Source organism: Suillus plorans (genome assembly GCF_016647745.1).
Source record: "Suillus plorans strain S12 chromosome Unknown HD556scaffold_5, whole genome shotgun sequence".
NCBI classification, from domain to species: Eukaryota; Fungi; Basidiomycota; class Agaricomycetes; order Boletales; family Suillaceae; genus Suillus; species Suillus plorans.
Window position 1 is genome coordinate 590,741 of NW_024537389.1, and position 14,727 is coordinate 605,467.

The 14,727-nt window shown below is 47.2% G+C and overlaps 4 protein-coding genes across 4 annotated transcripts; 2 read left to right on the top strand and 2 right to left on the bottom strand.

The window, feature by feature from the left end:
- Window positions 1-1,297: 1,297 nt before the first annotated feature.
- Window positions 1,298-2,292, top strand: HD556DRAFT_1437881 (uncharacterized protein; the record flags this gene model as incomplete). The annotated part of the gene is made up of 4 exons (XM_041305763.1): window positions 1,298-1,343; window positions 1,393-1,918; window positions 1,965-1,992; window positions 2,086-2,292. The coding sequence occupies 4 exons, from the start codon at window positions 1,298-1,300 to the stop codon at window positions 2,290-2,292; spliced, it is 807 nt and encodes a 268-aa protein (XP_041165713.1).
- Window positions 2,293-3,023: 731 nt separating this feature from the next.
- On the bottom strand, window positions 3,024-4,220 carry HD556DRAFT_1304082 (uncharacterized protein; the record flags this gene model as incomplete). Its single annotated transcript, XM_041299650.1, has 7 exons — window positions 3,024-3,073; window positions 3,219-3,556; window positions 3,611-3,656; window positions 3,744-3,794; window positions 3,845-3,880; window positions 3,960-4,080; window positions 4,179-4,220. 7 exons carry the CDS (start codon window positions 4,218-4,220, stop codon window positions 3,024-3,026), a joined length of 684 nt encoding a protein of 227 aa, XP_041165714.1.
- Window positions 4,221-6,236: 2,016 nt separating this feature from the next.
- Window positions 6,237-8,678, top strand: HD556DRAFT_1437884 (uncharacterized protein; the record flags this gene model as incomplete). Its single annotated transcript, XM_041305764.1, has 7 exons — window positions 6,237-6,473; window positions 6,532-6,929; window positions 6,982-7,110; window positions 7,158-7,264; window positions 7,319-7,513; window positions 7,578-7,774; window positions 7,836-8,678. The coding sequence occupies 7 exons, from the start codon at window positions 6,237-6,239 to the stop codon at window positions 8,676-8,678; spliced, it is 2,106 nt and encodes a 701-aa protein (XP_041165715.1).
- Window positions 8,679-13,074: 4,396 nt separating this feature from the next.
- Window positions 13,075-13,500, bottom strand: HD556DRAFT_1437886 (uncharacterized protein; the record flags this gene model as incomplete). The annotated part of the gene is made up of 1 exon (XM_041305765.1): window positions 13,075-13,500. One exon carries the CDS (start codon window positions 13,498-13,500, stop codon window positions 13,075-13,077), a length of 426 nt encoding a protein of 141 aa, XP_041165716.1.
- Between the last annotated feature and the right edge of the window lie 1,227 nt (window positions 13,501-14,727).

Sequence of the window (14,727 nt, forward strand, 5' to 3'; positions counted from 1 at the left end):
GAAAGGCTGCAAGGACAAAGTCCGAAGCAGAATAGGTACGGAGGAACGGAGGAACGGAGGAACGGAGGAACGGAGGAACGGAGGAACGGAGGAACGGAGGAACGGAGGAACGGAGGAACGGAGGAACGGAGGAACGGAGGAACGGAGGAACGGAGGAACGGAGGAACGGAGGAACGGAGGAACGGAGGAACGGAGGAACGGAGGAACGGAGGAACGGAGGAACGGAGGAACGGAGGAACGGAGGAACGGAGGAACGGAGGAACGGAGGAACGGAGGAACGGAGGAACGGAGGAACGGAGGAACGGAGGAACGGAGGAACGGAGGAATGGCCTAGGGAATTCCTCCCTAGGCCTGAGATGGATAATGACTAAGTCGGAGGACTAGAACTGTTACAAGGACTTAGGGTGAAGGCTAGTGCGAGGACTAATATGTGTAATATTCAGACTGAGGAAGTACAAAGATTCTACAGAGTTTATATACTACAGAGAACTTAATGGAGAGTCAGTCAGCGCAGTCTGAAGCTATGCGAGGCTGTGGACAGAGGATGTAGAAAAGTCAAACACTAGTCTATCGGAAAATAGTAAATGAAGACAGAGATGAAGACATAGGAAAATAAAGCCGGAAATGAAACGAGGTACGGAAAATGAGGAAGTCTAACTCAAGAAGGAACATACAAAGGGATAAGGCACGGAAGATAGACGCGGGTTGGATCCGGAAGATAGACGTGGGTCGGATCCGGATGTTCGGAAGTCCGGAGACAGGTGATTACCATAAGGGGATGGGCGCTGATTTAAGGTTTGGGTTCGGACATGACAGATAGGTCGGATCCGGAGATCCGGAGATGTGGATATCAGATCTGGCGTCCGGATATCAGATGCAGGAGTACAGGGATCCGGACGGATAGAGGATTGGGTCTGGAGACATGGACAGGAGGTCCGGAAGTCCGGATGAGGCGTGGGAACGTCGTCGGATGTTGGTCCGGAATGCGGGATATGACATCTTCGATACAAGTGTCATCGGGGTGATCTTCTAATTGAAGCCGCAACCCACCCTTCTTTCGCAACTACTGCCGTGAGAATGATGTTGGTCTTCTATGACAGTGACTTACATAATAATGTCCTGTTGGGAAATCTCGTGCTCATTTTCAGGCGCAACCCACCCTTCTTTCGCAACTACTGTCTCCCAAACTTCGTAAATGATCTTTAAGGTTTCCAGTTCTTTATAGATACATAAAGTATGGTCCATCCAGGTGAGTCAATAGTTCAAGGTTCAACGGCCTCGCCCTCTTTCACTAAACATGGTGTCCCAGAGCATTTCGAGTCATGAAGGTCACATTGTGCTGGGTATGTGTCTTGCCAGTCGTTTCACCTGCTAGTTGTTAATGGTTTGTAGATGTCATCTTACAACTTCTATCTTCGCTAACTCTCTCCACGAATGACGCGCATAATCTGATTCAAGTCATCGTCGATAGCACTGATCTAGGGAAATCTGACCTGTCCATGTCGTCTGCCACCGCCTTTCCCACCACACAGACACAGCTGTCTTCCAGTAGCCCCTCGCTTGCAATCACCTCTCGTACCATGCAGGCACTTTTACCGATCCCTTCTGCTACTCCAACTCCACCCTCAGCCCCTCCTGCTGTGAAGACTCTTCCTTCTGCTACTCCGGCTCTACTACCAACCCCTTCCACTACTCCAACTCTGCCCTATGCCACACCAGCCATGAAACTACTTCCCACCCCCCCCCCCCAAATCACACAGTGGTTACCCGACCTCCCAATGACCTGTATCACAGTCAATGGGGAGGAAAGGTTCCAGCATCATTATGAGGGTTTCAGCTTCGATGTTCCACACAAGGAAGCTGGTGGCCCGTTCTACCTCGTGACCCGTGGTCGCCGGGTTGGCGTGTTTAGTACATGGTGCGTCTCATTTTGTGATTGACTTCCTTCTCTTACATTACCTCAGGACATGCACCTCTCCTCATGTCCTCGGTGTTAGCTGCTCGTCTTATACTTGCGCGAGGTCCCGGGATGATGCGGTGTAGAGACTCATGCCTCTCATGGTGTGATATGGCACTTTTCACTAGGGAGTTCATTGCACGAACTTGCAGCACCATTCTGTGTGCTATCTGCAGCTATCCCTATATGAGGCGCAGCTTTCCCGCACAATGCGCACCATGCGCGCACCATTCCCGCGCTTCGCGATGTATATATGCGTGTGCGTTCCCGCACTTGATCGCCCTATAGCGCCAGCCTTCCAGAAGCATCCATCCACTGTCCACCAAGCTCTCTAGTGCATGTATTTCCATTTCCATTATTTGCATATCATTCCACCTTTATTTATATCATGGACCCTTACTTACATACATATATCTTTACATACCTTACTCGGTAGCGATTCAGCTCTGCATGACAGTGCTTAGGCGCCATATAAGCGCCAGCATAACCTTCCAACCAGGGAACTTGACCTCCCACTTACCCACTTACTACCTAGCAGAAGATAGTTGAAATCTATTCCTTGGCACCTCACACTCACATCTCTTGTCTTGCATCATATCACCACTTAAGCAAACTCACACTTACTCTCACTTGTTTCCGCTCACGCGCGCGCGCGCTTCCCGCGCCTCGCACGTACCTTCGCTTTCCCGCGCCTCACGCGCACCTGCGCGCTTTCTTGCACTTCACATTGGCCGACCAGTAGCACCTACTACCAGATCCTTGCTGCACTCGCTTCCCCTTTAGGGTCGAACGCACTTGTCGTCTCAGGTATAGCAGACTAGGCAACGCACGACCTTACAACATTTACAGATACAGTCTGGAGCTTCATTTGTTCCTCTCAGTATTGTTGTTTCTACAGCGGTCATTCGCATGCTTGACGCAATCTGCCTTGAAGAAGCAGAATGGCTTGATTGAGGCTCTTAGTGTACCATCCTTTTTTGACTACTTGTACCAGTGTCCCACATGTAATGAGATTGTATTGAGTTAGTGTTATTGCCGCCGTACCTTCGTAAACCTGGCTGGTGAATCACTGCAAGAACACGCTTGAGAACATGTCCGATCGCCAATTTAAGCAGACTACAAGACATGATGCATTACTGTGAAATGTCCGATATCTAAATAACATCGATACATGGAGATCATGTCCGACAGCCGAGGAACGAACACCTAGTCTACCGTGACAATGCAGTAATATTGGGAGTGTTCTGGTATAGTAGCTCACCTCGCGTGTGGTGTTCGAGTAGGTTGCGTGGATCAGCCATAGCATGCATGAGAATGTCCTCTAAGACTTTTGTGAAGGTGGCCACCCTTCCGGCAGTGAACTCCACCAGACGCAACTCCTTCCCCACACCATGGTGTTGGAGAGTCACACAATGACACTCCTGAACCTCTTCTCTCAGTCTGTCTACATTGTCCAGCAAAGTCTGGATGCACTGAATCCAAGGCTCGATGGGTGCAGTGGCCCTGATATGTTGGACTAAGTCGTCCAGAAGTTCTGAGGAGGAACCTTTTACGAGGCGGCTGAGTGTAGCCTCTGCTTCTACCATGTTATCCTTCCTCCTTGAGAAATGGTGTGATTAACTTTGAGTAATAGAGGACACTGCTTAGACTCACTGACTGCCACTCCTGCGTGAATGTCCTTTGCTACAATCTTGTAAATCTGTCGAGTTACAGTGAGAATGATAATGCTGGCTGCAATTAGCCTCAGCAAAATAAATGTGTAAATTGGCGGGAGACATATCATTACCTGCGAGACATCGGTGGAAGGTCTGTAATGTCCTGAGAGACCACATTTGCACTACAGAAATATAGTTAAATAATTGTATATCTGAGGAACACCAAGCTTACCGTTGGCGTGCACAATATTTTGCTTTGTGCTTGGAACTAATGATATCATGATTCATGAATGTTGGCCATACATGATGAGTTGCCAATATTGAATATGATTGAACGTGCATCTGACCTGTCATAATATATTTTTCAATAGCGGCGAGCTGCTTCCAATTTCTCTTGAGGAGTGTTGTGCAGTCGTGGTCGACCCATATTGTGGCTGCTTGGTAGTATGCGGAGTAAGTAACTGTGATCTAAGATTACTACAACTAGTATTTACACGAGATTTACAACATAAATTTCTGTCGCAGCAGCAAATGACCAATTGGCCAAGTCAAAGATGGTACAGTACGTTCAAGAATACTGCAGGTGTGATTACCCACATGATTGACATTGAGATTAATGTTGAGCGGACATGTTCTCCGTATAATAGTATTGCATAGTAGTATTTACACGAGATTTACTACAACACATGGAAACTAACTGATTGGCCAGGTCAAAAGATGTCGCAGGATATGTAGGATACTGGTATCATTGCTATATACAAGTTCAGTGTTGAGATACGGACATTGATGTATAATAGTGGGCATGTTATCTACATTGTGTCCTGTCTACTGGACTTACTACTAATGTGAGCATATATTTGCCTCACTCACAGACATTTGAATATCATCGCTCACGCACTGCTCCGCCGCGGAGTTCAAAAATAGAATTATAAAAATAGAACCATATCAGTATCAGCGGTTATAAATAATACTTCCAAGTTGAACGTTGAACACTGCCGAAACAAAGGTAAATGACATATCCTTTTAATAATCGCACTGATTTCACAGTCAGTGACAGACATGCCGACGGACCCATACTGGTCAAGTGAACAGCTCGAGTATCTGGATGACAACAGTGCCATGTACTCATATTGCTACGAAGACGATGACCTTGTAGAGTTCTGGCCATCGTTCTTTGAGGCATTTTTTGCATGTTGGCCGGAGCATCAGACCTTGCTGGCCGACATTCCCAAGTCTCAGCCTCTCACGGATGAGCAGCAGCGCTCATTATTTCAGGCAGAAGAGGATCGCAAACTAGTGAGTACTTTAATTTCAAAGTACTATGGACGCAAGCTACTACTACATCCCAGAGGATCAAAGCCTGGTTCGAAAACAAACACGTCCTGTCTACAGCGTGGATCCCATATCGGCCATTTTCCATGGCATTGGCACCTTTTGCCCAACAGCGAGACACCGACAAAGAAGCATAAGTACATATTTAGAAATATTACAATCTTGCAAACCGATCTCGATTAAATGTAGGTAGCGCCTGGCTGTGATACATACGAAGTTGTTTGCACTGGATCCGCACACTTGCTTCTGGACTCGCAAGGCAACTAATGAAAAAAAGGTGCACGTTGTAGGACACGAGCTGGCGCTGGGCTCGTATCGAGCTATTTTACAGTACACGTCAAATACCCGTCACATGCTAATCACTTCCCGATGTTATCCGACGCTAACCCGCCAACCCGACGTTTAGGCCGCATCGGACCCGATGTTTTCCCGCGCACTGGTCCTATCTGTGTCCCGTCCTGTCTTGCTAGCCCCACTAGGTGTGTAGTTCATTATTTCGCACATTACTCACGTCGTAGCCAGCGCTATTACATGTTTTCCCATAGTCCACAGGGCCTCATGTTTATTTACATGTACTTCGGATCCGAAATACTCCGCCACTACTTTCGCCTACGGGTTCCGCATTTCTACATACTTACATATATATTGGACTGACCTCGAGCATTATTCATTATCCAAGTAGAGGGGAGCAGCTCCCCGACGCTTAGTGGTCAAACCCGATATTTCGTAGTTCTTAGTTGACATTGCGAATATCATCGTTCCTTCACCGCCCGTATCAGTCATTGTTATTATTGCGCACACTGCTCGCTCTTCCGACGCTCGCTATAGCGTTACTATTAGTTTCCAACATCCCGAACCCGAACCCGAAATCCCGAAACCCCGAAAACATCGGACCCGACGCTTTTGCGTCGGACATCGTAATTATACCTTTGGACATTGTTTCCCGCGCTCGGACTATTGACCCCACATCACTCACTTACCCCCAAGACTATTCCCAGACCGCAGACCCCTGGGTCGAACGCACTTGTCAGGCAAGTATAGCAGAATAGGCAGTGCAAAGACCACAACACAAATATATCAGTTAGGAGCAATCTTTGTTTTGTTCCTCTCAGTATTGTTGTTTCTACAACGTGCGATGGTGAATACTTATACAAGATTATTTGAGCGGGCGCTCACCTGAACACTCCATCAATAACACTTGTACGTTCTTCCTGAGACCTTATATTACCAACGGTACGACATGCCGAAATTTGACTAAGATACTACATGGGACTAATTCATATGACTTGCAGATGCCGGCAGCTACGTGGGCTTTGATGGAACAGACGTGCTGGCTTCAAGAACAGTTACCAGTCTATATGGAGTTTGCGAAAGAAGGAGACTATACTCAATTCTGGCCTGCACTGAATGACGGTTGGTTCAGCAAGTACCCGGAACGAGCTGTGCTCTTTCCTGACATCTCTATCAATTTACCACTTTCTCCTGAGCAAGATGATGCTGTTGAAGAAGCACAGGGTTTGCGCAAGGTTGTAAGTCTATTTGTGACATAGTAGCATGGAATTTTACTAACCAGTATTCCTACTCCAGCAACTCAGGACCTGGTATCGCTGGCGCACAAATGGTTCAAAGAAAAATCGCAGCCTTAAGAAGAAGTGTACAGTTTTTGACAATGCTTTGAAGCCGAAGAGATGCGCTAAGACCGAGGCTGAGATTTACTCCGAAATGTATTACGACAAACATATCAAGCCATTGGTCATGGCTGAAGCAGAAGCCGGAAACGTGACGACTTCTGGGAAACATGTGGCGCTGGCCCAAAAATTCTCGAAGGAATTGCTGGAAGATGAAACTGAGGATGTCAAGGCCGACATCTGTTCAAAGTACAAGGAGCAGCTGCAAGCTGTCCAGAAGGTTGCCAAACATGGCAATAACTTTCTTGATCTGGACGATGAAGTGGATGACGAGATGGATGCAAAGGTCATTACACAGTATGTTTAGTTTATTTCTACCAGTTTACTCAACTGCTAACACCATTGGCAGAGGTATAGACGACCTGCCTGTTATTTGCCGACACTTTGCGCAACTTGTGAAGCAGAAGACTCGGTTTGTCATGTCATTCATGTTCGCTGGCCCAGATCCGAGGAATGGCTGGGACATGACGACTTTATCGTGAGTTTATGGATTGCTCTGGATGCGCAGTGACTTACGAACAGAAGATGTCACCCTTCAGAAACACCACAAGGAAAATCATTCACTGAGATATACGAGATGGCTGACAGAGAATTCCTGGAGGCATTCCAGCATTATGCTGAAGAGATCTTCCGTAAGCTGTTTTTCTTACGCTGGTTCTGGGCTCACTCACTGAATGCGCATACAGCTGCCAACAAGCGCAAGCTTGATGCGACCACAATGAGCAGGGACGATCGCTGCGAGACCAAGGGGGATGATGAAGACAAGGTCGAGGAGCACGATGCGCAACTAGAAGAAGACTCTTTGAGTCACCAAGGGGGAAAGACTCAGCCAAGTTGGCATGAAGATGAGGGGGCTGGGATGGGGACTCTGGACTCTGGTGGTGAGTCGTCTAGTCTTTATATATTCTCACTGTCGACTCATGCATCAGTGTGGTGCATCAACAGTCTTCTTTCTGAACCTACTAAGTGATGCATCATCTGTGCAGCCCAGGCCTGTCTTAGGCAATGCATCAATCACGCTTGATGCATCAATCATGCTTGATGCATCAATCGCACCTGATGCATCAGCTGTGCAGTCTGGTCCTGACTTGGGTCATGCATCAATTACACCTGATGCATTGATAGGTGTGATGGATACATCGGTGAGTACGCCCTTTCCTTCATGCTATCTTCATTTTTGACTTCTTATGATTAATATTTTAGTATGACACGGCGGGCCGTGGTCACGGAACATACACATATAACGATCATGCCCTGTATAGGATGCAGCCCGATCTGGCCTATGACGCGCATGCTCATATCACCTACCATTCTCATATGGCCTATGATCCACAGTACGGGACGGAAAACCATCTGACCTACGATACGGCTACTCATGACTTGCTGAGCAGCAGTCAGACTGATGCGTCCTTCCAGGTCATCCTCCCCCCGACTGATACATCGTTATCTCAGGGATCCTCACTCCCAATGCAAACAACCGACTACGCTGGCTTCGGTGTCATTACCCCCACCTTTTCACTCACCGATGCACCACATGACCTGCAGGATGCAAACTGGAACTTCGATGGAGTAGGCTTGCCTTCAATTGGTGGAGTAGCAGGCACTCCTCATGGTGGGTGGCGACTCTCAGATCTTTTGTCCCCTATCTCTGCGGAGCGCAGCAGCTTGGCTGCTAAAACCAATCATGACTCACTTCCTGTTTTTCCAACGCCTCTTCCTGCTGCGACTGACAAGGACTCCCTTCCTGTTCTTCCATCCCCTGTTGTGCCTCCGGGTACGAGTGATATTTCGCACCCTCTTATTGGTAAGGCTGGAGTGGATCCTACTCGTGTAAAACCTGTCCCAAAGCCTGGAAAGAAATGTCTCAATGCGAAGTCTATAACTAACAAGACGAAGGCAGCCACTGCAAAACCTGCCCCCATTCCTAAGGACAGCGCTGCAGCAACCAAGATCTTATCCAATCCCATTGCCATGATTGAAGTCACCGGACCTGCCAATGCTAATGCGATGGACTCCGCAGTGCGCATCAAACGTGTCCCGATGTAGAGACTCATGCCTCTCATTGCATGATATGGCAGTTTTCACTAGGGAGTACATGGCACGAACTTGTAGCATCACTCTGTATGCTATCCACAGCTATTCCTATATGAGGCGCAGCTTTCCCGCGCAATGCGCAGCATGCGTGCACAACTTCCTGCGCTTTACGATGTATACGCGCGCGCGCTTTCCCGCGCTTGATCGCCCTATAGCGCCAGCCTTCCAGAAGCATCCATCCACTGTCCACCAAGCTCTCTAGTGCGTGTATTTCCATTTCCCTTATTTACATATCATTCCACCTTTATTTATATCATGGACCCCTACTTACATACATATATCTTTACATACCTTACTCGGTAGCGATTCAGCTCTGCATGACAGTGCTTAGGCGCCATATAAGCGCCAGCATTACCTACCAGGAGGACAATCACTGGACCTCCCACTTACCACCCACATACTACCTAGGAGAACATAGTAGAAATTTATTCTTTGACACCTCGTGCTCGTATCTCTTGTCTAGTATCTAATCACCACTTAAGCAAACTCACTCTTACTCTCTCTCATTACTGCTCACGCGCACGCGCGCACCTTCGCTTTCCCACGCCTCGCACGCACCTGTGCGCTTTCTCGCGCTTCGCATTGGCTAACCAGTAGCGCCTTCAGCGCACACTACTAGATCCTTGCTGCACTCGCTTCCCCTTTAGGGTCGAACGCACTTGTCGTCTCAGGTATAGCAGACTAGGCAACGCGCGACCTTACAACATTTACAGATACAGTCAGGAGCATCATTGTTCCTCTCAGTATTGTTGTTTCTACATATGGAACAAACTTTCAGATGCAATTGGCACTGATGGTGTGTCGTTTTTGGTTGGAAAGGAAAACCGTGACATTGGCCTGGACACGGAAGCACTGTCTTCATTGAAACGACCTGCACAGAATGAGGTCCCCAGTGCTCCCAAGTAGGTTACTTTTTCTTACTTCTGACTTTCGCACATACTGACATTCATTAGGAAAAAGCGAACCAAGGCCTGATCATTCCAGTCGTACTTGTATATTCATATCTAGCATCTTGATACTAACATCTTTGACAACTTGTCTACCCTAGTACTACTAGTATCTCTACCTTGTACTCTGTTCGCAATGTGAATTAATGTGTTGTCTTGCGCATAAAATGTTCATCGAGTCTTTGATATATGAGAAGAGATCCTATGTACAAGTGGAACTCTAGTATTGATGCGACACCTGACTTCAATCATTTGTTGGGGCTTCGCAAATTTGAACAAGAGATCACGTGACCTAAGTTGACTCGAACCAAGTAGAGCTTCGACACGGGACACGGAGCTTTGACTATACATTACTTGTAAAATGAACACTGCAGATTTTCAACAAGTTTGAATACATGAGTTCTAACTTATGAATACTGTAAAATAGCTGTAGCAGAATACGAGCAAAATTTGACTGCTGGCACTTGACTATAAAAGGGTAATGTGCGCAAGTGCTGGGCCCGACGCTGGTGTCCTAATATGTCAAAGGTATTGCAAAAGCGCAGCAAGGGCAGGGGCGAGGGCGGGTAGGGCATGCTGTGATGCATTGAATGCATGCATTATGATTGCAGGCCCAACGCTGGTGTCCTAATATGTCAAAGGTATTACGAAGGCGCAGCAAGGGCGGGGGCGGGGGCGGGTAGGGCATGATGCATCAAATGCATGCATTATTGCGGGCCCAACGCTGGCATCCTAATATATCAAATGTATTGCAAAGGTGCAGCAAGGGCGGGAACGGGGGCGGGGGCGGGTAGGGCATGATGCTGATGCATCGAATGCATGCATTATTGCGGGCCCAACGCTGGCATCCTAATATGTGCAAAGGCGCGACAAGGGTGGCGGTGAGGGCCAGGGGTAGGGTATGATGCATTGAATGTATGCATCATTGGGTGCATCATCATGCATTGCCCTATATTGCGGCTGATGCATCAGTATCAGCAGGCCTACAATTGTAGAAAAAATGCATCACTACTAACGCTGCAATCACAGCAGTTTCTTGCATTACTGTGACAAGGACGCCTGTTTCCCACGCATCGGACCCGATATTTTCCCACGCACTTGTCCTCCCTATGTCCTGTCCTGTCGTATATATCCCCACTAGGTGCGCAGTTATCAGTTTTCACACCGCTAACACTGTAGACCATGTTATTACATGTCCACAGTACCACATGTCTTATTACATAGGACATCGGATCCGAAAATTACCGCTACTACTTTTGCCTATAGCGCTCCGAAATTCTACATAGACACTATATATTTTACATGCCTCCTACTTACTTATTTACCTTTTCTACCTCCAAGTAGGAGGAGGTCATTAGATATTCGTAGTTCTTTGCTGAATTCCGCAAATATCATCCCTTCATTATCTGAAACACTCCGAAAATACTGACAGTAACCCGCCATTCACTTTCCCTGACATTCATTACATTCCTGACGCTAATCCGACGTAACCCGACGAAACCCGCTGTAAAGAGTAGATTCGTTGTAGGCACTACAAATGTATTACCTTAGAACTCAAATGTGCGAGTGTAACACTTGTCCCAAAGAGACTGCCTATAGAATTATCTCTTGATATAAATGCAAGGGATATCTTGTTAAGATCGAAGGTAAGAACAGGGAGAATTACCCAAAGTGCGTCTCGAGTTCCGAAGATGCGTCCGAAGTACCGAAGTACTTGTCTGATGTGAGCGAAGGTGGTCCGAAGTCAAGAAGAGAAGGTCCGAGGCAGTACGAAGCGTCCGATAGTTGTCCGATGAACAGCGAAAGTTCTGAGAGAGAAATACGGCGGATGTGTCGAAGTATGTCGAGATATGTTGAAGTATAAGACTTAATAGATGTACCAAGGTACGTCTAGGCAAAGTCTATCAGAAGAACTAGAGATATCAAGACACGAAATGGCAGCGGTTAGGCCAAACAATCGTTCTGAACGAACAAAAAGATCGATTGCGCGAAGTACGACTATCCGAAGTGACTCTACAAACTGGGACTCGTAGCCAGGAAAGTGAAGTGCCCTGCGAGTATCTGGCGAGTCGGATTATATCCTACAGCGTGAAAGTCTGGAATCTGCATAGGCGAAACTAGTAGCGAGATAAACTATCCGAAATGTAATAAGACTCAAGGCGAGCCGCTACAGAGATATGCATGTAATAGCACACGAGGCGGGTAGCTATATGTATTAATCAAGCTTTTCGATGTATGTGCCCCTAAGACATGATCAATAACAGATAAACCAATGTAAAAACGCACCAGCAAAGTCAAACGGACACGGAAAGGACATGGTACGGAGGATCGGACGTGTATACAGGCTTCGGAAGGTAAAAGGAGCGTCAGGGAATATAAGTGTGAGATGCATACAATTTAGGAAGGATACGCGACCAACGCCAGTCCGAGTGTTACACCGCTAACCCGAAACCCGAAAACATCGGACCCGATGTTTTTACCTTCAGACTCTGTTTCCTGCACTTTGGACTATCTCCCTTTTCGTATAACTAATTATTCTAATACCTTACAGCAAACCCCTCAGGTCGAACACACTTGTCTTGCAAGTATAGCAGACTAGGCTGTGCAGACCACAACATTATTATATTGCTGATTACTTACTTTGTGTAGTATCCAGCAATTGTTGTCTCGTTACAACACCTTACCGGTTGCTTTCCTTTATCATTCTTTTGGGCATCTCCGGTGGTACGCGGGTGGAAGGCAGTGTCATTGGCACGATGGCCACTCTTGTGACATTTGAAGCACAATCCTTTCTTCATGTGCTCGGTTCTGACTTCATCAGTCATGCAGTCTACGTCCATGGCATTGGGATTGTGGGAGTGATTCGGAGTGTAATGCGGGGTCTGCTTCTGATTGTTCTGGGAGTTCTGGTGGTGGGATCGGTGGGACATAAGGAGTTGGTAGGCAGACTCCATGTTGACGACTTTTCTGATAAATCTGTCAAAGGTATCAGGGATGTCTCCTGAATCACAGATTTTGTGGACAACTCCGGGTTTCAGGCCGCGGAGGAAGTAATCTTTCTTTGCGGCATAGTTCGTGATTCCGGCTCTGCCACAGAGCTGTTTGAATGTGTTGATGTACTCATTGACATCTGTGCCTTGCTTAAGGCTATGCAGTTTGTACAATGCAGTACCTGTGGAGTCGATGGGGTCAAAGGATGTGGAGAAGTCATCTAGGAACTTTTCCCAGGTTCCATAGCCGAACAGCTGCTTTGTTTCGAGGTTAATCTCCATGGCATGGTCAATGAAATCTTCCATCCAGGTTGTGGCTGCACCTTCTTTAAAGAAGGATAGGGTGAAGCTGATCTTCTCAGTGTCACTTACATATATCTGTTGGTTGATGTCTAAGTAGAGGCAGACAAGTCAGATAAATCTGGAGGAGGTGTCTCTTTCTCCATTGAAGTCAGGGGGAGTGCCAATTTTCTTTTCTACATGTTTAGGCATGTCGTCGTCAGAATCTTCTTTGTCTGATGGTTCTTCTTCAGGGTCTGGTGGAGGAGCTTCATATCTAGCTCTATATCTGGGTTGGGTTTCTGGTGTGTCAGGAATTTCTTCGTCTTGGTCTACTAAGATGGGATCAGGATCGGGTAATACTGTGAAGGGTCCGATGGAAGACACAGTGGTTCTCGCCTGGACTGATGATGGTCCTGGCAGGTTCAAGAATCCGGGGAAGGGGTTCAGTGATATCTGAGGTCTGTTCAATCCGGCTGTTAAAGTCAGAGATCTGGGGTAAGGATTCAATCCAGTGGCTTCACTGAATGTGTGCTGCTGCTTTCGTGAGGCAGGCATCTTGGTCAAGTATAAGCCCTGCTGGGTAGCTGGGGTTCAAAGTATAACTTGAATCTTTTGTTACGAACTCAGATAGAGTCTTCTGTAACAGCTCCAATAAAGGAGATCAAGAGTACGGTATCGGTAATAACAACCAGAGGTAGAACTCTGGCAAAGTGATTGAGTATTGGCTATTCTCTTCGCAAAGAGCTAGATCAGGAGGCACCCTCAGGTCCTAGTCAAGTATTGGTGAGAACTGAGTAGATTCAAGTTAAGGAGAAAGTACAGACAGTAGCTAGAGTTTATATACGTAAAGAGAAGTGCACAGACCAGTCCATGAGGTGTTGTAGTAGTACAGAAAAGGAAGTCAGAGATAAGGAAAGTCCTCATGGTCAACATGAGGTGCGCTAGAAGCAAGACGGGGATCAAGAAGTGTAGTATATGCATAGTCCTGTAGGTGATGATGGGAAAATGATGGGGTTACTGTAACACAGACAGTGTTACAATAACATGCCGCCTTCACCCTATGCTCCCTCTTCCCGACTTACCGACACGGCGGAGCACCGCCAGAAGCCTAGAGCGGCCTGGATGCCGCTGGAGACCTAGAGCAGCCTAGAGCTGCTATGACATCACCCCTGGCCTAGAAGGCCTCCCGATCCCATCATGATGGCTGTCCGCCTCATGTAGAACTAGACCGACGCATGCCGCCTCATGCGTTGATGGACTTAGAGGCCAGAGCGCCTCATGTACTTATCTTGACATAGAAGAGGCGCCTCAATGTATCTTATCAGACAAGCATGGCTTGCCTCATGGATCTTATCTCTGACTAGGATAGATCCACAGATACAGACTCCTCCCGAACTATGTAGTTAGACACTATATAATGTAGACACATATCATTGTATTCCTTACTTTGATATACTTGGTTTTCCCTTGAACATCCTTTCAGAGTGACCTCCAGTCTCTCTGTCTAGACCGCACTTCTAAGGCAAGCTGACACTACCTTAGCCATATATCCATTAGCCCTATAGCTTGACGAGCCGCCATGCTTACCAAGCTCATCGGAGGATAAGTACCTTGGCCTTCGACCAAGCTAAGAACCCGTCCTTCTGTCGCCAGACAATTGTCGCGAGTACCTCATATGAACCACTATTCTTTTCTGAACTCCAAGTCATTTAAGCGCTCAACCAAAGCACCTGTACCTAATAATGTATTTATGGTGGAAGAGGCCCCTGAAGAGGAGAAGCC